Source organism: Lycorma delicatula, chromosome 6 (assembly GCF_047948215.1).
Source record: "Lycorma delicatula isolate Av1 chromosome 6, ASM4794821v1, whole genome shotgun sequence".
Taxonomy (NCBI): Eukaryota; Metazoa; Arthropoda; class Insecta; order Hemiptera; family Fulgoridae; genus Lycorma; species Lycorma delicatula.
The window spans coordinates 70,618,327-70,642,554 of NC_134460.1; the positions used below are offsets into that span (position 1 = coordinate 70,618,327).

A 24,228-nucleotide genomic window follows, 5' to 3' on the forward strand; every position below is an offset into this window, starting at 1 on the left:
TATCCTAGGAGTATTATTTAACAGAAAACATACAATTTTTGTTAAATACAATGCAATAGAAAGTAAAATCAGTTCGCTAGTCTTAACTTTCTTCAGATATTTTAATATGTAAAAAAATATTTATAGATCATATTTTTAACAACTAAAAAGAGAAAAAAATGCCCCTTGTAAATAATATTAATTTGAAAGTAAAGCCAATTTTTTTACTTTTTGATCATTTATTAGCAATTAATGGCACTAACATTACTTTGTACGTTCTGTATTAAATTAAAAGTAACTTGCTATTTAAAATATAATAAAATTTAGATCTAATAGTCCTAACTGATCAATATTGAGTCTTAGTTGGTTGTTAACATAATACTTGAATTTTATAAGATCTAACCTAATATATTATTTATTTTATACATTACCTTATATTTTGAGTATAAATTTCAATCATTTTTTCTACATAGAAAATACTTAATAACAAATAAATGACACACTGGTTCAAAAAAAAAGTTAAAAAAGACATGAAAGTGAAAAAGTGGCAAATTGTAAACAATAAACATAAATATCATTCAACATACACATATACATATATGTAGGATAACATTTTACAATAAAATAAAATTAAAAATAACAAAAAACAAAAATATATTCAATGCAAAGATAATATGCATAAAATTTAAGACGAACAAAAACAATTTTACGCACATAACTTAATATTTTTGTTTTTTCTTAAACTATGACATGTTTTTAACGAAACTATTCTCTACAATATAAACTTTAAAACTTTGAACTTTGAATTAAACAACTATATAATGTTATAACTGGATAAAGCTTATAAATTTAATAACTAAATAGTAATAACAGCATAACATATTGTTGTATTTACAAAATAGTTACTCTCAGATACTGACAGGCCCTGGTTTTAGTTCTAAAAACTGAAAGGGAACATGCAAATTATGGTTGCTGTGTTCTACTATTAAGTACCCACGTCGTGGTGATGCTCCAACTACAACCACTGTGTCACCTTTTAGCAATGTTACTTCGCCACTTCCATCCTCTGTTAATTAAAAATAAAGACATTTTATTTACCACACTTAAGAGTATGAAAATAGACACAAATAAAATTCAAAAACAAAAACTCTCTCAGCATTAGCTTTTTATTAACACTAAGATTCATCTAAACATAATTTTTTTATAATGATTAAATAAAAATATAGTAATGTAAATTCTCTTTTAAATAATGAAACATTTTTTGATATTTGTTGTTTGATGTTTTATGACATCCAATTGCATTTTATGTTACCTTCTTGTTTATATTTAATCATAATTGCAGATGATAATAGAGAGTGGTGCAAATGGGAAATTTTTAATTTGATGTTGGCAGCCCTATAGGTATACCATAAATGGAAGAAAGACATTAAACTATAGAGCAGTAATGGACATTTAGTTGTGATGGAGCAGTGGAATAGTGTAAAGCATGCAATTACCGTAAGGGTGTTTTACTTTTACTTATGGTGACAGTTGCACAAAGAGTGTTTCAGTGATAATATAAGATCCTGTCCCATCGTCAAGTTCCTTATTCACATGCATTCAAATCTTGGGTTTATAACTTTGGAGAGACTGGTTTGGCTTTGAAAAAAACTAGTGGGCGTGTACTGTCTGTATGTATAAAAACCAGAATACATTGTATTCCATGTACGTGTATTCCATATATGTGTATTAGTATTTCATGTATGTGTACCAGAATACACTGATGTGCCATGAAAGCTGTAGTGGTAAAGAGTCCTCATCGTTAAAAAATTGCCTCATCATCGGAGCTTGGATGTTGGAGCATGCAATGAATACTCCATAACCTGAAATTACATCCTTACAAGATTCAAATTGTCCAAGAAATGAAACATAATGATTGTGTATTGTCTGCAATTTTGTGAAAAACTGTTGTCTAAAATCAATGAAAATGCTAACTTTATTGAAAATATTTGAATGTCAGATGAAGTACATTTTCATTTAAGTGATACATGAATAAACAGAACTTCCGTTACTGGGCACAAACAAACCCTGTTCAGCTTCACCAGCACCCATTATACAGTCTAAACTTACTGTATAGTGTAGTTTTGTGTTGTGGGGTGATAGGCCCTTACTTCTTTGAAAATGAAGGGGGCTTTGGTGTCACTGTGAAGGTTCAATATTATGTTGACATGCTAGGCACGTCACAAACCTTTCAGTCTGTGACTTCTTTTTATGAAGATATCTGAAGAGCATTGTGTACCAGACTAGACCAAGAAAACTTGCCCAGCTCAAAACGCAGATTAAAGAGGAAATCACCAACATCCTGGAAAATACATTGCGCCGCGCTATGTAAAATTTTCAGGATCAACTTACTGAATGCGAATGCAAAAATTGACAGCACTTCACCAGTGAAGTAATTTTAAAAAAGCAGTGACATTGAAATTTCCACTCTTGTAGAACATATCTTCAACTTCAAATAAAGGTTATTAACTTTACTTAATTTTTCTAATTGTTAAAATTTTCTCATTTCTCTGCTACACTCTGTACAAGTTTCAAAGTCATTAGAAAAATGTCCATTTTACAATCCTTTATGATTTCAATCTGCAAGTTTCAAGTGACATAGACTAAATAAGTGTAGTGTTACATCATCCTTCCCATTATTAGAACATTCTACATATTGTATATCTGAGACTATATTGTATATAATAATAATATACGCATAGATTTGCTGTACATACTATAAATGAAATTATAATTTTTGGTATGTATTATTAGCGTATGTGTTCTAGCCTGGGATAAAGTGTTATTCATGCATTATCTACTAATCATATAATTCACATTTATATATATATATAAATTATAAAGCTTGCTTTTATTTTTAATTTTGGAGAAAATGCATGACTGTGCCCACCATGATGGTTACATGTTGCATATATGATTTATTTAAAGCTATTATGTGATAATGGTGATTTCTGTATACATGTTCTCTGGGTCCAGAGATGACTTTTTAATATAAATAATAATGTATCTAATGCTTACATCTATATACGATGATGATTTTTTTTTCTTTTCAACTGTAAAAAGTATAAAACTTTACAAAACTGAACAATTTAGAAAAAAAATTTTAAACACCATAAAAACATTTAAAATTTGGAAAATTGTTATTTTGTAATAAAGGTATGTTTGAGTTAAATATGATACTGTTGCTGGAATTTTTATTCCTTAAGATATAATATAACATTACATTAATTTTCAGTAAATATTATTTTTATATGAATACAAACTATTTTTTGTTAGTGCTTCTTTGACTGTAAAAAACACAACTATATAAAAAACAATTTCTATTTCCTGAAAATAGTTATGCAGTGATAAAATTTTTTGTAAAAGAAGGTTTGATGCTGACTGAAATTCATTCAAGGATTGTAATTATATGTGGTGACTCTTCTCTTTCAATTTCCACCATAGAGAAATGGGTGGTCAAGTTTAAACGTGACCATTCAAAATGTGAAGAACATCTGAAAAGACAACTACATCAGAAATCATCAAAAAAGTGCACAATATGATTTTGGAAGAAATTGCCAATTTATGAAGATGCATGAAATTGCTAAGACTGTAGGGATTTCAAAATATTTGGTTGGTTACAATTTACATGAAGAATTGCACATGAAAAAGCTTTGTGCAAGATGGATGCCACACATGCTCACAGGGGATCAAAAGTCCATTTCACGACACTTTCTGAACAGTGCTTGGCTTGTTTTACGAAAAACAATAGTGATTTTCTGCATTGTCACATATAATAGATGATAAATGGATTCACCATATACACTATAATTGAAGAAATAATCCATGCAGTGGACAGAAGCCGGTTCTTCAGCTCTAAAGAAGGTGAAAACAGAAAGTTTTAGCATTGGTTTTTTGGAATGTGAAAGGAATTCTGTTAATCGAATATCTTGAAAAATGTTAAACAATAAATGGGGAATTCTATTCTAACCTTCTAACGAAACTGGAAGCAAAATTCGTGAAAACACTTATGTTGGGTTGCATCATGAAAACACTTGTGTTGGGTTGCAGAAGAAAAAATCATCTTTCTTCAGAACAATGCACCTGTCCACAAAAGTGTCTTGGTGATGGAAAAAATTAGGGATTCGCACTATGAAGTGTTAGAAAATCCACTCTATTCTCCAGATTTATCTTCCTTGCACTTTAATCTCTTTCCAAACTTCAAAGTCTGCCTCTCTGGTCAGCATTTTTAGTCCAATCAAGAAGCATTTGTGAGTGTGGATGGGTACTTTGCAGCACTTTTGGAGGTACACTACAGCGATTGGATAATGGTTCTGAAACACCGCTGGATGAAATGAATAAATATTAAAGTAGATTATGTTGTAAAATAAGAATTTTTTGGAAATATAAATTCTCATTTTCACTATCAGGCCAAGAACTTTTCAGATCAGTCTTGTATGCAATATTAATTATTTATAAATTCTAATATTATTAAATATTAACAGTGTCTGTTGAAGTCACTGTCATAATATTATAACAGTTAATAAAATAAATATTTAAAAAAAAATTGAATTAAACAGCAAAATAAAAGAATACATTACCTGGAAAAGGCATTTTCATTACTCTTGTTTGAGGATAACCTAATTTAGTATTTCCTGTGACAGTATATGACCGACTAGGTGGCACAGGAGGTGGCCTTTCCTATTAAAATAAAATTAAAATACATTATATGTGTTACTTATAATTAGAAAACAAAGATATTATTATTTATTAACATCCTTAATAATCTGGGCTGCCAGTGATGCAGGTGAAAACTATTGTTTTGAAACTAATTAATTCAGTATTCTGCCAGTTGGAAGAATTTAAATGTAAGGCATACTTCATATATTTATAATTCTGTGAAAATAAAAATATATTTTGATATTGTATATCCTCAGTCCAGTCCATAACCTCTCAAAAAATAAATAAATAAATAAAAAAATTTGGGTTTGATAATAGTTATTTTGAGCAGTAATAATTTACAAGTAATTTTCAGTAATTTATCATTTTAATTCATCGTCCGACAAATGAAAATGACTAAAATTCATATATGTAATACACGAATTATTTTAATTCAGTAATACATGAATTATGAATAAATTAAATCTGATGATGAAGTAAAAATGAATTTTTATTTTGTAATGCCATTGCAGGAAGCAGTGATTAACAACATACAGACAATTCTAGAAAACATTAATTTATGACTGAATGTTACAAATTTTATACCAGTTATGTTTTGTATGATCTATGCAGTTTTTCATGTCTGTTAATTCGCTAGTGTAAGTTAATCAACATAATTGTTTTCAATAAAATTTTCAACTGAGATTTGATAACTCACAACTGTATAAAGAATAATTTGTACGATGCTTGAAAAAAAAAAATGCTGCTAAAAAAGTTGAAGTTAAAAGCTTGTGAATATATCAAAGTATTTTAATTTGGTAAATATGTGAATTTGAAAATTGCATTTTGTTTTCAAAAATGTATTCAAACATCTTTATATAAAAAGACAGTTAATAGATTTTTATGAGTTTTTAAAAGTAAATAAAACCTCTTCCAGATTAAACCTATCTTTAATATTATTAACTTTCAACTGATGTTTCACTAAATATGAAATAAAACTTCCATTTAAATTACTGAATGTGGCCTAATGCATGATCCCCAAAGTTTTATGTATTATTTGAGTGTCTGTCAATTTTCCAAACTTCATGTAAATCTGATAAAGACATACAGTTTTGTTTTGGGGAGCTATTGAAATATTGCAACACTTGGAATGTCCTAATACATTATTAAAAAAAAAATTGCGGTATGGTTTCCTATGTATATAGCAATATACTCCATGACACACTAACTCATAAGGCATGCAAAAATCTTGCTTCCTTTCAAAAACTCTTCCTATTTTAAATGTGAATTAAATAAATATAAGTTAAAATTATTCTTACGAGATCAAGACCAAATAAAGTGCATGTTTGTTGTATCATTTTTTGGTCACATTTCTCATTTGGATCAGGTGGTGGGGTGCCTGCTATTGGTTGGGGTCGAGGTCGTGTGAGAGTTGTTCCTCCCACAATTACTCCTGCTCCAGGCATCATACTACTTCGACCAGCAATGCCACTACTTCCTCCAACTCCTAATCAAACATATCAGTAAGAGGAAAAATTACATTATTTATATAAATTCTGTATATACTTTTGAACAACATTTATTTTTAAATTTCTAACAATAAATATGTATATATTTGATTATTTACCTGATATAACTTACTCTTATATAGTTGAGAAATAAATACACTGTGGCTTCAGATGATAAATGGAAAGCTTTCCTTCACGTAAGTTGAGTTGGGAGTTGTACAATGACGAATAAATTAACTCGAACACAGTATTTTTAACAGAAAATTTTATTTTTAAAAGAAAAAAAGAAAATTTTATTTAATAGTCCAAAACTATTTAATAGTTTAAAATACAATTTTTTATTGAATAGTCCAACTTTCAAATTTAATAGTTTATGTGTTCTTTGTTTTTGATTATCTCATTAATCTTCTTTGGCATTGATTCCACTACGGTAGAACAATGAATTTTTATTTCTTCATCTCGAAACCAAACCTATATCACTGAACTAATACGGTCAGTTTTTGTGCTACAATTCATTTTCCCAAGTCATCTGTTTAGTATGGCTCATAAAGTTTCAATGGGATTCAGGTCGAGGGAGTTTCCTGGCCACGAGAGCTCTCAATTTTTTTAGTTTTTGAAGGACTCTTTTGCTTTCTTTGACTTGTGACATGGTGCAAAGTCCTGTTGGAAAATGAGTTCTGCGTTCTTCTGCATAAGTGGGACTATTTTTCTTTGGCATGTTAATGTATTGGTTCGATTTCATCATCCCATACACAGGCCATAAGTGGTCCTAGCCCTTCATGTATAAAACATCCCCAAAACATCTTATTGGCTGGGTGTTTGATAGTAGTCTTCTCATCTGCTGACAGGAATGTAGATTACTCTCTCCTCTTGGACAAAGAAATGAGTAGTCTGAAAAAAATAACTTTTTTCCACAACTCAATAGTCCATTCTTTATGTTCCTTGGCCCATTGAAGTCTTTTTGTCTTCATAACCTGTGTCAGTAACAGCTTCGTTTTAAGTTTCCAAGCAATTCTTTCCACTCCAACAATCTTCTATGAATTGTCATATCAGAAACATAGACCCACTGGCTCTCAATCCTTATTCAGGTCAACAGTTGACAATTGTGGATTAATTTTGCTTTTTACTATTAGTAATTGATTCTGTATAGGTGTGGTTTTCTTTTTCCGACCACACTACCCTTTTCTCTTTGGAGAGATGAAACCTGTTTCCCTAAGCCTTTTCACGATTTCATTTACAGTACCTAACCCCATACTACACTCAAGCTGTCTCTTTGAGTCATTTGTGTGTGTTGGGACAGAGCAACAATTTTTGACCGTTTTTGTGGAGCTATATCCATTGTATTAACTAGAAATGAATAACAAACTTATAACAGAAACTCACAAGGTCACCAAAAACTAATTGACAATGAATTACAAAAGCACAGAAATCACTAATTCTGTTTGTATATGAACTAACAACATAACCTGAAACCCCAAACAGCAAGCAGTCTGCCACAGAATGAGAATTCCCTATAGCCGAACAAAAATTCCCTTTGTTCGGATTAATTTGTTCACTATTGTATTTTTGTGATCTATCTATCTGATGAAGAAAATAATCATTCTCCCACTTAATTAACTAACTAGTGAATTATAGTTAGGGTTTTAAATTTGCTGGATATGTGATTGGTACAATATTACAATGTTCTATAAAGCGAGATCAAAGAACCTATTTAAAATAGTCTGAATTACTATAAACTGTGAATATTTATTGCTTACATATTTTGCATTATTTGACAAAAATAACATATTGTATTTATAAAATTAGAAAAGCTGTATTTGAAAATATATATACACAGGGTGTCCCATATAAAACGCAATCCATCAATCACTCATCCATGAAATTTCAAAAGTCAAGCTTACTCCCTTACTCATAACTGAAATGGACTCGTCCAACATTTGAACATCGCGGCGACACAGTAGAACACTACCGATAGTAACAATAATACAATCATAACGTTCAGTGTATTGCTAGAGACAAGATGGTGTTTTTGCTAGATGAACGTGTTTTCATTGTTGAGTCGTACTTCAGTACAAAATCAGTGGTTGCAGTGCACGATTTGTTTCGCCATAAGTACCCAGATAAAACAGCTCCTAACAAAACGTCAGTATTAAGGTTAGTTGCAAAATTTAGAGAGACCGGTTCTGTTAATAACAAGGAACACAAAAGATCTGCGTCAGTGGTGAATACAGATACAGTCACTGAAATCAAAGACCGATTACTCGCCTCGCAAAATAAATCGATCAGACGTTTGTCTGCTGAAATTAATTTGTCTCAATCAACTGTTCATCGGGTGACCAAATAATTACAATTACGACCTTATCGCATTCAAACGGTTCATCAACTTCTTGAGACCAACAAAGAAAAATGGCTACAATATTGTCAATGGCTCCGTCGATTTCTGCGTGAGGGAATTAATTTTATGGATTCGTTATTTTTCACAGATGAAGCACAGTTTCATTTGGATGGCTACGTAAACAGCCAAAACAGTAGAATTTGGAGTGCTGAAAATCCCCACATTTATCACGAAAAACAATTACACCCGCAGAAGTTGGGCGTGTGGTGCGCAATATCGCAGAAGAAAATAATCAGTCCTATTTTTTTCGAGTACACCATTAATGCAGAACGATATCAGGATATTTTATTTCAGTTCATTGCACTCTTGGAAGAGGAAGACAGACACTGCTGGCTACAACATGACTGCGACATCACACTACGCAGGTTCAACTTCTGATTTCGTTGAGGAATTCTTTGGTAATCGTGTTATTGGTCGAGGCTTGTGGCCACCAAGATCTCCAAATTTGACTGTGGCGGATTTTTTTCTAAGGGATTACCTCAAAGAAAAAGCCTACAGCAACAAACCACGAACACTTGAACAGTTGAAAGTCAATATTAAACAAGCTGTATTAAATATCCAGCCACAAACTTTGAAAAAAATTGCAAGAAACGCTGTAAAAAGAATTGAAGTTTGTATTCAAGAAGATGACGGCCACTTCCAACATTTACTCTAAATGTAAGGTAATGGATGGTAATAATAAAAATTACATTTACATTTACACATGCCTTTTTATTATTTCAATACCTACCAATATAAAGGTTGGGTTGCGTTTTATATGGGACACTCTGTATATATATATATATATATATATATGTATAATTGAAATTAGAATGGAAAGTAGTGAATTAATTAATTTGTGTTCTTAGTTTACAAGTAGATAAATCAGACTATTTTCTTTCTAATTTTATAATGTATGTTGTTGAATTTAATAAAACCATGAATAATATTTTTTATTGCCTAGTATTGCCAGTGTATTTTTTTTAACTTTTACCAAATTCATATGCTTTTCATTTACTCCTTTGCTGGATGTGAAATACAGCACTGCATCAATTGATACAAATTTGCACTTGTGATTTAAACTTGCATGCACAGTTTATGGTACTTTGGGTGATGATGTGGCTGAAACTGCTAAATTTTCATTAAATATTCTCAAAATATGTTGTTTTTTTTGTAAAAGCACTTTGCACACCTACCTCAATTATTATTAGTAGTTTTAAAAAAAAGTGAGTATGTATCATATATAAGTATTGTACAGAACGTATCAACAATTCATTTAATTGGAAGATCAGCCTATTAATCAATATTATACAAGTATTCTCAGAAATACACAGTACAATGATGTGTGTTATAATTATTAATTGTTAATTATTATTTGAATTAGTTATATATCAAATTAATTAATTATTCATAAGTTATGAACAATTTTATTAAATAATTACAATTCTTCTTAATCATTTATTTATTTAAAATATTTATAAATGATTTATAATTTAATTTTACTTGTAATTATTCATTTCAATACCTTGCATTCTCTTTGTTAAAAAATATGTTGGTTTTCAATATTATATAAGTTTTACACATCCAGTTTAATTATAATGTGTTTACATTTTAAATTTAGTTCCACTTACCATTTCTTTTTATTGGATATGTAAAATCTTTAAACTTTTCTTCTCATTTTTATATAATTTTATCATCTTGTTTTATTTTTTATTAGGAGTTAATGTTAAGTGAAGGTCATTAATATTATACTTAGTCATCTTATTGTTGATATAAACATTGTAAACTGACGTTTACAAAGTGATTTTAACAAAATGATTAATTATATCATCTTTTTATCACACTGATTTATTATTCTAGTTGCTATTTATTATTAATAATTGATTTATCTTTATTTCCAATTAATACATCTTTGACATTTTAGATACCTTTAATAACTAAAAAAAAATATTTTATCATTTCTTTGACATTTTACAATATAAAGAATTTATTTCATTTCAAAATTATTGTATTTATATTCAAAAGTTAAATATTTTATTTAGTAACAGAAGTTATCAAACATATGAAGGTCTTAGCTGAACCTTTATCTATGGCAGAAGCTTGTTTTTGCTGAAAAAGATTTAACTTATACTGACAATTCTTGATTTTAATTAATTGATCAGCAATAATCAAGAATTTACTGTTATGAATGGAACCTTTTTCTAAACCAGATACTCTATTTAGACATAGTGAAGCATCAGCCCAACCCAAACCCTCAAGTTTTATCAATAACTTTCTTACTGATTATTTCTATTGAAATTCTACTACCTTATTTGTGTTACATATTTTAGATATTTTTAAGTTCCAAATTTAAGGATACAACATTCATAAAAAATATTATTTTAATGCAAAATAATTAAGTAGTAACAATTAATTACAATTAAATTTTGTCTTACTGTAGACCAACAATTTTTCTTTAAGATAGTTCTTGTTATGGTTGTAATATTGTGAAGAGGTCAAGTATATACATAATATAAATATACAAATAATAAATACGAATTAATACTTACATATGTCCTATTATTTGTTATTTATAATATAATATTCCTTTTGTGTTTGTGTAGAATAGGGTAAAACACATGAAAATTATTAAAATGACAACAGACAGACATGTAGCAGAATGTGAGCCTGCATATGGAAATCCATAATATGATTGAATATATGAATCATGGAGAGTTAAGTAAGCTGAAAAATTAGTCTTTTATTAGTATTATAAAACTTGTATATTTATTTTAACTAAACTACTTCTTTACAAAAAGATTCCCAGATTTCATGTATTCATTGATGTCAGGTTAGAATAACAATTTTTTAAATTTAAAATGTCATAATATCATAAATATGATCTTAACTTAATTTAAAATTTTTTATGATATTTATGGCAATACCAACTTAAAAAATAAAACTGAACGAACTTAAAATTCATACCAACAGATGTTGAAATAGAAACGTGCTGAAGTTCTAAGTTTCTTTTCAATGTAGGCCAGCGACTTCTTACATGCCAACCCCGCCATGTAGATTGAATAAGAACTGCAGCTCTATGTCTCATCTCCCAGCGTAAACATTCTAATTGTTGTCTAACACCTTCACTATATAACAAAAAATACACATTGTCTCAAAAAAAGTAATAATCACCAAATTTTATATACGTTACAAATTTTAATTACTTAAAATGTATTTATAACAATTATATTGTTATTTTGTCAACTGTTGTGATAATTAAAAAAAAAAATTACTAAAAATATAAATTTTAGTCATACTAATGCAGTCAATTTGAGTGATTATAAATGAAATGAAAAAAGCACAAGGTTTATCAGGTAAATTCCCTAAATTTTTAATTATTTTGCTGAAAAATGTTATTAAAATAGGAATTTTCTAGCTATAATGTGAGAAATTGGGGCAACTGACAAGAAAAAATTAAGATGGAGTAGTAGTTTTAGATACAAAACAAATATAGTATGTATTCTTTTTTTACATTATGTTACTAAAACTTCATGAATAAATTGATATGCTCCAATTAAAGTTGTGTGCATTCTGTGACAAATATAGTTTGGACATGTTTTATGTTACAGATGGCAATGTGATTTCCTACAAATATTTTTCCTAGCATGAAACAGTAAAAATGTCTAAACTAGCAGATTTCTCAACTTTATTTTATGAAGATATTGAAGAATCTCCTACATTATATATTGAGCAATTAACAAATGTAAGAGCTAAAGCAAAATTCTGAGGAAGAAAATGAAACAAAGATATGTTGACTAACATAGCATATTACATACTTTAATAGAAAGATCTTCTTCTAAGCAAGTGTTTACAGCTATAAAGGTCATCTCTCACATCCCAACCAACAAGCTCTTCTATCCTGCCAAATTTCCTCCTCCAAATTCCTTCTTTCCATCGCCTCTATCATTCCAGATATCCACTGCTTTGGAGCTCATTCATGTTTCCTTTTCTCTGCTGGAGTCCATTTCAATATTCTCTTAGGCCATCTATACTCCTCAATTTTCTGAACATACCCATACCATTGTAGTCTTCTTCCCTCCAAAACATCAATAACTGTACCAGTTGCCCTGATTCTTTTTCTGATCTCCTCATTTCTCATGCACTGCATTCTTGAAACTCTCTACAACTCCTGCACAGCACATTCATCCCCACAGCCAACTCATCTCTTTTTCTAATTTCCCAAGCTTCTGAACAGTACAATAAAATGCTATGAATAACACTCTATAACACTCTTATAACACTCTTTTTTATTGTTTTCCGTATCCTTTCAGACCAACACAAAAAACTGCGCTTCTGGATAGCCATCCATCCCAAAGCCATATGATGACTTATATCTTGTACACTATTTCCTTATTGTGATAATATAGAGCTAAGGTACTTAAAATCTTTACATACCTTGATAATATTCCCACCTATAGTCAAGTCACCAGCCACTAGATACTTTGTCTTACTAAAATTTATCTTCAAACCCCACTTAATGAAGGTTTCGGTCAATTTTCTTATCGTATAGCTGAGTGCCATCTGTATACAGATTCAGATTTTCTTACGATAAACTGTCACCGATCCCCAGAATTCTATTGCTTATGAAAGTATCCAATTAAATTATAAATTTTCTAGGTAAACCTCATTGGAAGGGTTGTATCGTAATAAAAAAAAACAAACTTATTATTTCATAAAAATAGTGAATTCTTATTAATGTAGAAATGATGTTTCTACTTTTAAATATCTGAGTAAAATCATTTACTGAAATTTCTGAAAGTGTACATAATGAATATATTATACAATTAATACAAACCTAAGGAAAATATGCCGTTTTCCAAAAGCCCAACTAGTACTGACTTGACTGCTTGGTTGTTTCAATTCATGCTTTTCTTCTAAACAATGAAGAATAAGTCTGCAATCATCTGTAGCACGTTCTTCACTACGACGAAGTTTACTAAATGGTGCTAATAATCGATAACGCACATTAAATGCTTTAAACCGCATTCTATGAGGATATCCTGTAAATAATTCCGAAATAAAATTAATCTATAAAATGCAACAGAGAAAACTGTGTGCAATATTAAAAAAAAAAAACACAATCCAGATTCAAAAATCTTACTTCAGTAATTATCTCGGTAATGAAAGATATTATAATGGGTTAGGTTATAATGATGAATCATGAGTAAAAATCCACTAATTATATCACAACCTATTTATTTACAACATATTTTAATCTAAAAGAATAGTATCTACTACAAAAATATATATAAAAAAAAAATAAAAACACTCTTCCCAGCTGAAGAGTAATACTAACATTTAATAAATAACATTACACAAAATTGCCAACATTTATGAAAAGGAAGGTTAGTACGTAGCGTCCAAAACTAAAAACAAAAATCATATATAATATACAAAAAAAAAACTATTTCTGGAATTAGCAAATTATAGTATACTGTAGTGACTGCACCAAAAGATTGGGAGGTTAGACACTCATACCAAAGATTCAAAGAAAACATATGAACAGGATCAACATTTGCTAATCACTTCATACAGACATGATATACAAATGCAGATATTAAACTGTAAATGAAAATTTTGAGAGATATGAGGAAATCCAGATTTATTTAATAACTCAGACCCTAATTTAACCTTTTTTCTATCTGCTGAGTGAATTGTCTCTGGAGTGTCACATACACACACACACACACACACACACACACACACACACACACACACGCGCATGCGTGCGCGTACCCATGCATTTAGAAAAATAGAAGATATAAAATTTGAAACAGATTTATTAGAATCTTAATCAGGGATCACCTTTTCTACACAATATTTATTGAAAATCACACCAGGTATTCCATGCATATTCAGTAGTAATGAGAGATTCAGTAGTTATCTCTTTAATTTTTTTATTTTATCTCTTTGATTTTTGTTTATCTCTTTAATATTAGTATTAATATTTTTTTTTATAATTTACAAGTACATTAACAACACATTAGTATGTTATGGAATCTTAATAAGTAAGCTGTAAGTATAGCTTTCAAATTTAATGAATACAAAATGTTTTTATTAAATACTTAGATAAAAATTATTAACAAGAATACATGGAGGCAGTCAATCTATTTAAAATATTTTTTTTTTTAATATTAGTTAACTAACCACAGAATTATAAAAATAGAATGACATGACCACAGTAAATAAGTAAAATATAAAACATCTAAAAACATAGGAGGTTTTACATACTGATAACTTATATTATCAGTATGTAAATACTATAAGAGAATAACGATGACCTGGTTATCTGTATACTTTGAGATAACATTCTTACAGTGTTTAAGTTAAATGATATGTAAATGCATAACTTTTGGAGACATGTTGCTTCTAAGAATTCTGCATAATCTTTATTGGGTTCTTTTTTTTAATTAATTATAATTAAAAGCTGATTATTCATTAATTTTCTTCCACAACATATTAATATAAAATATACATTTGAATTCTGTGAAAATTCAATGGTGTGGCAAATAAATTTTATTTAGTAATAAGTTTAAGTTTCAGTTATATGTGAAAGTTTTTACTAGACAAAGTTAGCTTCAGATAATTTTGCAGTATATAATGAAGTTCTGGGTAGTAACTCTATTGTTCATAACCACATTTGTCTTATTTATATTTTTTTATCTTATCTTTAAATATCGAAATGTTTACCTTTACTATGATTCATGAAACTTAATAAATTAATATAAAATAAATTTATTAAATAATTACTTAAAAAAATGTTATTTTTCAAAATTGTTAACAATTTTATATTTAGAATTTTTTTGTGAAGTATTGACAGGATTCTTTATCCAGTAAACATGAACAATATTTTTAAATCTATTTTTAGTAAATTATTTTGAAACTGAAAAGAATTAGTGTTTCTTTAATTGTTGGTTTAAAAGATCGTGTAAAAATAGGAACAGGAGATACAATAATAAAGTGAAAATATTTATTCATATTAACATCAGCTACATTACTTTTGTGAATAGTACATATTGTAATGTTTATGTAGCTAAACAAAAGTACAGAATGTTTGATCATAAATAACTTTTTTTGAGGTTATAATTTCTTATAATAATGTATGTATATTATAATGAAGTGTTGTTGCTTGTTGCTTTTTTCTACAAAATACAATGGTAACATTATAATAATTGCTTTCATCATAAAATCAGGTAAAAAAAATACAAATTTTATTTTATGGTAAAATAATCTGTTTCGCTTTAAATTACCAATGGGTTAATCAGTAAATTATATTTACGGTAACTTTTATAATATTGTGAAATTTGGTTTTGGCAATTCAATATGACAATAATTCCTCTCTCGTTACATGAAATAGGTATTATATTCAGTTATGAATGAAAGGAAGCATTAATAAAACTTTACAATGTGTACCACTATTAAACGTTTTAATTTAATTAATTAAGAGGAAAACATATGCAATATAAATACCTTAAAATAAATTTTAAATAAATTGTCTGACTGCCATTAATATTTTTAAACTTATTTGAAATACTGCATTTATTTTAACTACATTAAGTTATTAGCAGCAATTTTTCTAAATAAAATAAAATCCTATTTTTTATTCTAATCCATATTTTTTTATGCATTTGGATTTCTTTCTTTTAAGTGCAAATTTTTTAATTACCAAACTGCAAATATGTAAATTATAATTATAAATAATAATTTTCTTACAGTAACATAATATAATTAAAATATTATTACATATGTTACATCAATTTTGAATAATAACAGCATTATTAATGGCTAATTATAAAATAAATAATAAGATTCAGAATAAAATATTGACTGTGAAAATGCAAAAATAATAACAAATATAGAATTAAAACATCTTAACCACTAATTGGTTAAGTCATCTTATTTGTTAGAGCAGGCATCAAAAAGAATGTAATAAGAAAAAGTTATGGTAATTCCATAACTTCTGTTTAAGATTATTAAATGGGTATATTTATACTATTTTTATGAAATTTATTAAGCAGCTATTTCTATATTCTATTCATAAAATATATATATTTAATCTATATATTATTTTTTTTATACTAATGCATTTATTTTCATGATACCTTTAATCTATGTACAAGACAAAAAAAGTTAATTGGTTTTATTCACAGTTGTATTTTTAAGTAATTACAAATATTAAATGAATAATTTAGGGAGAGAGATTTTCAATTTATTATTAGCCCAATTTTATTTAAAATCTAATCACATAAATCTTCAATAAATTCAGATATGACTACTTAATTAATTGTGGTACGACTGATTTAACATAGCTATTTTAATAACTATAGGCGGATACTTAATAATAATTACTCTCCTTTTTAATGACTATTAATGAATTTTGTAGTGACTGAAAAATGCCAAGCCTGACTAGAATTCAAATGTAGAACTATTACTAACAGGCACTGGTTATAACTATAACAGAAACTAGCATTTGAATAATCAAATGAAATATCAGCTTTGTCAAATAAAGCAATTAGCACTAAATTGTTTTGATTTGGCAATTAACAAAGAAAAATAGATTGCAGAGAAAAATTTTCATTGAAATTAACAAAAATTAAAAAGATAAAAATATTTTCAAAAAATAACTCTACTACCAAAACACAGTAACAGAAAAACCTAAAACAACTAAAAAAAAAGTATTCTGTATAAATATCTGAAAACATCTGTTTGAATAAATTGTCTGACTGGCAATAATATTTTTAAACTTATTAGAAACACTGCAATTATTTCAAGTACATAAAGTTATTAGCAACAATTTTTCTCAATAAAATTTCTGATAAAAATTCATTATAATAAAATTCAAATGACAAATCAAAAACACTAATTCTGTTCAGTCATCTTATTTGTTAGAGTAGGCATAAAAAAATGTAATAAGAAAGACAAGATAATAATTTTAAGTAACTATTATGATTTAACTTACCTCCAGCCATAAGATTAACAGTTTCTAAAACTTGCAATGACCTAATCTGTTTCATTACAGTAGCTTTATCAAATCGTCCAGGTGTCTCTGTACTATTTGCACGTATACAACGCACAAAATGGGGTCTTGCGTGAACTAAAGTTCTAAGTAAGTTATCAAGCCTTGTATGAAAATCCTGTGTTAATGTAGATACAGGTTCATCTCCATTTAACCTGGTAATTAAAAAGAATATAAATTATAAAATTAAATAAAATATCATTATAGGCACAATCTTTTTATGAATTTAATAAATTTTACATCAGTCGTATTTGGTTTTTGTATGTAGCTTGCAATAATATTCTTCAAAAAGCAGATCAGTCAGTTTTTTGAAATATTCAGAACTATGTTTTTAACCAAATTTAGATCAATGATCAGCTGTCTTAGTATTTATATTAGCACCATTGGCAGTTTTAATATCAACCAAACCCTAAAATAGATTCTACCAACCCTTTGTAAGGTGTGACTGATCTCTCGTGTACAAATAAAATATAATTTAATACAGTTTTCCAGGAAATAGTTTTTGTTCCATCATTTATTAACATTTCAGTTATATTTTATAATTTTGTGACTAATACAGTTGTTACATGACTTAATAATTCAAATAGATATCACATGTGCAGTTTGTACCTGTAAAATACAGTGCAATTATGTTCTCTGTTCTGAGTGTTTTTTCTAATGCTACTGATTTACATATATATAAATATATAGTTTAATTCTATTATTAATGGTAAAGTATTTTTCAATTATGTACATTACTTTTTTTAACACTGGGATGTTATTCTTCAGGATTGGATATATGTAATCTATTTTCAGTAAAACACCATTTTTTTATGACAGTATTTAAATTTTTTATTTTTACTTAAAAACATGTTAAAATTTAAAAAGTTTTCTTTAATAAATTAAACAACATAATTTACTGTTTAATTTAAAAAAAAATTATTTTATGCGTAAATGCAAGTATGCACCTGCATAGGGCGTGCAATTTATTGATATTTATTAGACTAAATTGTTTTTCAAAATGTTATTACAAACTTAATTTTTTTTTACAATTAATTGTATCTGATTAATCTATATTTATTTATGTAATACCAGGTTACATAGTAACAGCATAGTGACATGATGTCAACAGTACTCTGCAGAGATATCAAGGCATCTGTTCGCAGTCTGGCATATAAATGTAAAATGTATGTTTAATATTTCTATTTGTAGTCATATCAACAATTAAGTTCATTAGCGAATTATCAGTGTAATGTAACTGTACTGGTAAATGTGTGCAGTCTTGAACAGACTCAGACTGACTACTCCTGAGACATGTGGTTAGTTAAAACCTAACCACCAAAGAACACCGGTATCCACAGTCTAGCATTCAAATCCATATAAAAGCAATTGCCTTTACAAGGACTCGAACCTTAGAAATCTCGACTTCGAAAAGCAGCAGATTTTGTGATGACAAGTTTAACCACTAGATTAATCCAGAGGTTATATATATATCTATAATAAAAAATCCATTTAAACATTTTTGGTCATAAAAGGCCAAAAAAAAAAAAATTAATCATAATGTTTCCATTAAACATCATGTGCTCAATTGCAAGGATTAGTTGCACAATTAATAGAATTATCTTATTAAATATACCAACTACAATACTTACAGGTCTGAATGAGAAGTAGGTGAGATACGAAAGCTTACACCACGAGGAGCTGAATCTATTGAAAAAAGTGCTTTCAATTCACTACCAAAAAGATGTGTAGCAAAACCAAAATTGCAACTCTGTTTATGAAATACTGCTACTAAGTCATCAGGTACAACATCTTTATTTGTATCTATAAAAAGATAAAACATTCCAATTTGACATGTGACTGCAGCATTTTTTTAAACCTCATGGAATTATGTCATCTGTTTTATAATATAATTTAACAGGTAAAATACTTACATAATCTATTTTTCAATGCTGATGGTAAAACCAAAATGTAGATAATGATAAAATTACTTAGAAGATATAAAATTTTAAAACAATGATACAGATAAAATTCATTATTTACATCTAATATTTATAAAATTCATGACAACAGTGAAACAGAACTTCAGTAAAGTTCCTGACAATACTTATCATCTCAGAGCAGATTAAAATTCACTACTTCATTCCAGCAACTCAGATAAGTAAGTGACTTTTAATTTATCAAAAATGTACTATGTATGAAAATAAAAGTAATTTATTCTTATATACATAGTTGAATATGTTAATTTATATTAAAGGCAAAGGAAGGAGAACAAGAGTTTTGCATGATGTTACAATTTATTTATCTCTTTTCGTTTTGTGGGTTTGTTTACAATTATGTTCTTTAAGGAGAGATTAACTAATTATAATGTATGGATTTAACACATGAGGATTTAATACTCAGTTCAATAAATTAGTATACTATGCATACAATGAAATCTGCAGTGATGTAATGCATTAATGTAAAAATATTGTACTTTCTTAAACAGAATCACATATGCTTTGTATCAGATAGCCATAGGATTGGGTATATTTGTAAAATACATACAAGTAGTCAATTAACTATTGAGAAGGAATAAAGGTTTACAAATAGTTATTACTCTTGGTTCAAGAGTTATCTAATTAATAAATAGGTTTGCAGTTTGCCAACGGTTAAGTAAAGTAAAGAAAAACAATAATTACACAATATGATATTAAATTAAAACCAATGTTACACAATATGATATTTAATTTGTTCATAAACAAATAACTGCAATGGTAACATATAAATGAAAGTCTAGTAATTATAGAAGTAAATTCTGAAAAATACAGAAAATTCAGGATATAATGTGAGATAAGCCACAAGTCACAACAAAACAACAGCAAATTCTTGAAAATAACAGTAATTCTTGAGATTTCAAGAACACATTCTAAGCTTGCTTTCTAAGGAAACTAAGGAGGGAATTGGTTACCCCATTTTCTTCTTCAATGAATATATAGTGCCTCTTGTATCCTAGATGCTTTACATGCATAACTGTCATGAGGAAGACTGGGATAAATAGGATAACTAGTGCAAAACAATGAATTATTGTATCCCTTTGTATCAAGAACCATTGTATACTTAGTAACATAACAATGCTTTCACTTAATAAGAAAATCTATAAACAGAATTATGAAAAAATAATGCATCCATAATTATGTAATAAAGGCTGAAATTCAGAGATGCGATTTCATATTTTTGATACCTCAGATGTTCGTGATAAGAGTGCATTTTTATAAAAAATTGTAACATAACATGCAGTACTAGTAGATAACATGATAAATCTAAAATGTCAAATGTTATCTCAAAATAAATTAAAAAAAAATATATATATATAAAATTTAACACAATAGTTTATCAACATACTGTAAGTAATGATTAAATAATTACCTAAAAAGTCAGTAGCATCATAAACAACTCTACCAGCAAAATGCTGAATACCAAAAACTCTTGGTTCAAGAGGCTTTGGTTCAAATAATCTAGGATTATGTCTATGTTGTGCTCGAACTTTGCTAATGTATGATTCAGCTGAACCTCTTATTGAACATTCAACATCTAACATACTTAACAATCCAGTGCGCTAAAAATAAAAACATAAACAGTAAATATATTTTGAAAATATATATCAAACTGAAAAATTAAAAACTAAATAATTAACTTAAAAAAATTAAAAGACTTGAATAATAGTATATTTTACTTTTCAGTGCTTAATTTTTGAACAAGATTTTTAATTTTTTTAAAAGTTTAATTTCATGAAATGACTTTTAATTTTATTTATATTTCAAACAGTGCATACAACAAAACTGTATTCAATGAAAAAAGGGCATTTACAAGAAATGCAAAAGGTAAGAAATTTGTGTTTTGATAAAAGTAAGAAAAGGTATGCATGCAAGGAAATGACATCAAGTAATTATTACCAAGTGTGAACTAAGATTGTCTGGAATGAAAAAAATAAAAAATATTCTCAAATCATTTATAAAATTGTCATTTTTGGTTTACAAACTCTTTATTGTTACCTGAAAAAACTTACTATGGGTCCACTGGATGACTTTTAGGAAATAATAGAAGATTCATCATTAAAATCACAATGTATGGGTCTTCATTGAACTTTTGGGTGGAATACTGTTCTGAATTTTTGTAACATTATGTTTGGCCAGATATGAAACCGAAACATACACAATAGAATTAATTTTTTTGGAATAACAAAAACTTTTTTCTGACATAACAACATATAGCATAACATTTAATTGCTGGTTGTAAATGACCTATTATGAAACACAAATTACTCCTGAAAATGACAAAGCTATTTTAAAACATAACAAGATCCTGTGGACAGGCTTACTAGGCAAACTGAGAAGTAAAGAAGTTTCCCATTGCCTTTTTCATTAAACCGATTATACTGTTTCATGTCAGCATGCCAAATTCACCAGAATATGAGTGAATCATCATTATCATCTAATAATGAGCGCTGTAAGTGACTTTCACTCTGTCCACTGTAGGACTGGCTATAAGTTGAATAACTTTACTTTCAGACAAAGTAACTATGACTGCTGCCTCTTGTACCTCAGCTTTTGCATGAGTTTTACAAGTGGCATAGTCAATAAAGACGGGTAAATAAAAATAATGCATTTCTTCTATTTTTAGTCTTTTTAAGATTGCTACTTATTAAATCTCATACTTCAGATGAAATAATTAATCCCACGTATCTAAATTATTCATTAATCTCAATAAGACTGAATTTAATTTATTTGTGTTACTGGGGTGTATGCTGTATATCACTTAACAGAACATGTCATAAGGTTCCTTTATAAAAAAATAAAAAACTGAAGACTATCATTTGAGTTTGCTGACATGACAGAGAGATTATGTCTTAGGGATTCATCTGGAAGTTTCCATGTTCAAATCCTGTTCAGACATGGCATTTTCCATTCACTACTAAGTTTCCATTTCATATTCCTATGTACAAGATTCAAGGTTTATGTGCTGAAATAATCTTAAATCAATCAATAAATGAATAATTGTTGTGTTCTGATTGGTACATAATTCATTATATAGCTAATATCAGGAATTGGTATGATAATCAGACATGGATGCAGCAAGGAAAATAGTGGCAAAACCTTTATAACTACATCACAAAATACATAATAAATTGGAATTTAAAAGATTTAAGTGATTAAATACATGAAGGTAATAAATACAAGGGCAGTTTGGAAAGTAACCTACATTTGGTTATAAATAAAAAACCTGCATAGATAAAAAATATTTTATTATATACAATATAAACTACAGTTTTTAACTATTTTTCAGCATATTCACCATTTAAATTCAAGCATTTGTCATAGTTTTTCACTAATTTTCAAATACCTTTTTCATAAAATTCACCCACCTTGGTACCTAGCCAACCTTACACAGCATTTTGAAGTTCATCATCATCATCATTGAAGTGCTACAACATAAGCCATTTATTCATGTGAGCGAAGAGATGAGAATCATTTGGTGCTAAGTCTGAGCTGTAAGGGGGACAATAAAAAATGTCGCGTTGGTATTGATTCAGAAGTTCTTGAGTTCTTCGAGCACTGTGAGGATAAGCATTGCCATACAAAAAAAAACACTGGATCACAGCACACCATGATGTTTGTTCTGAATGGCTCATATAACTAAGTTTTTCAAAGTCACATAGATTAATGGTCCATGTCGCAGCACTTCGATGATGACGACGAACTTCAAAATGACATGAAAGGTTGGCTAGGTACCCAGGCAGCTGAATTTTATGAAAAAGGTATTTGTAAATTAGTGAAATGCTATGACAAATGCTTGAATTTAAATGGTGAATATGCTGAAAAACAGTTAAAAACTGTAGTTTATATTGTATATAATAAAATATTTTTATCTAGGTAGGCTTTTTGTTCATAGCCAAATGGAAGTTACTTTCTGAACCGCCATCGTATATTAAATAAATCACAATTCAGAGGGTATTTATGAAAATTATTTGAACAAATATTTATATACATATTAAACAGAGATGCAGAAAATTCATTTAAAAAAAGAAGTCTTTTAATTAACACAATTTAAAAACTTATCAGAATAATACTGTTTCTATGATAGGAGAATCTTTAATATTATTTTAAATGGCTTGGTGTAATTTATTAAAAGTGGAAGTGGACGCATAATAAGACTCTTACTGATAAGATTACATATTGTTAAATAAATTTTGCTTTTATATATTAAGTAATTTAATAACTAAAACTTACCAGTGAAGAAATAAGGTCAATACATGGCACATTATCAACATAATCTACTTCAACTTCACAATGGATGCCTTCATCTCTACAAGATTCTATACTAGATTTGAAGATATGAGTATTATAAAAATGTTGCATTGTTTCTGCACATAGATTGATGCACAGGTGCTCTAACTGACTGGGCTAAAACAAAAAAGAAGAGGATTAAGAATTATATTATCAAAATTTAAATTTAATTGTTGTATAACATTGCATCGTGTTTTTGTTGATTGTGTACATTATACTTGCTCATATGGCATTGTGTCAGAGATGTAAACTAGGATACAGAGTTTGTGTGAAATGTGATGCATCCAAAACTGACAAACTTTTTAATTTTTAAAAATCTATAAAGCTTTC

General features: G+C 28.2%; 1 protein-coding gene across 1 annotated transcript in view; it reads right to left on the minus strand.

The window, feature by feature from the left end:
- Window positions 1-532: 532 nt before the first annotated feature.
- Window positions 533-24,228, minus strand: part of dachs (unconventional myosin-IXb-like dachs) — a 325,687-nt gene continuing 301,991 nt past the window's right edge. Inside the window, exons 11-19 of the mRNA XM_075370016.1 lie at window positions 23,842-24,015; window positions 20,981-21,170; window positions 19,225-19,396; window positions 17,537-17,748; window positions 13,373-13,577; window positions 11,503-11,663; window positions 5,976-6,163; window positions 4,599-4,698; window positions 533-1,045 (exon numbers count right to left, since the gene is read on the minus strand). Of these exons, the coding sequence (XP_075226131.1) occupies window positions 888-1,045; window positions 4,599-4,698; window positions 5,976-6,163; window positions 11,503-11,663; window positions 13,373-13,577; window positions 17,537-17,748; window positions 19,225-19,396; window positions 20,981-21,170; window positions 23,842-24,015 (1,560 nt within the window). The 3' untranslated portion in view covers window positions 533-887. The remainder of the gene's footprint in view (window positions 1,046-4,598; window positions 4,699-5,975; window positions 6,164-11,502; window positions 11,664-13,372; window positions 13,578-17,536; window positions 17,749-19,224; window positions 19,397-20,980; window positions 21,171-23,841; window positions 24,016-24,228) is intronic.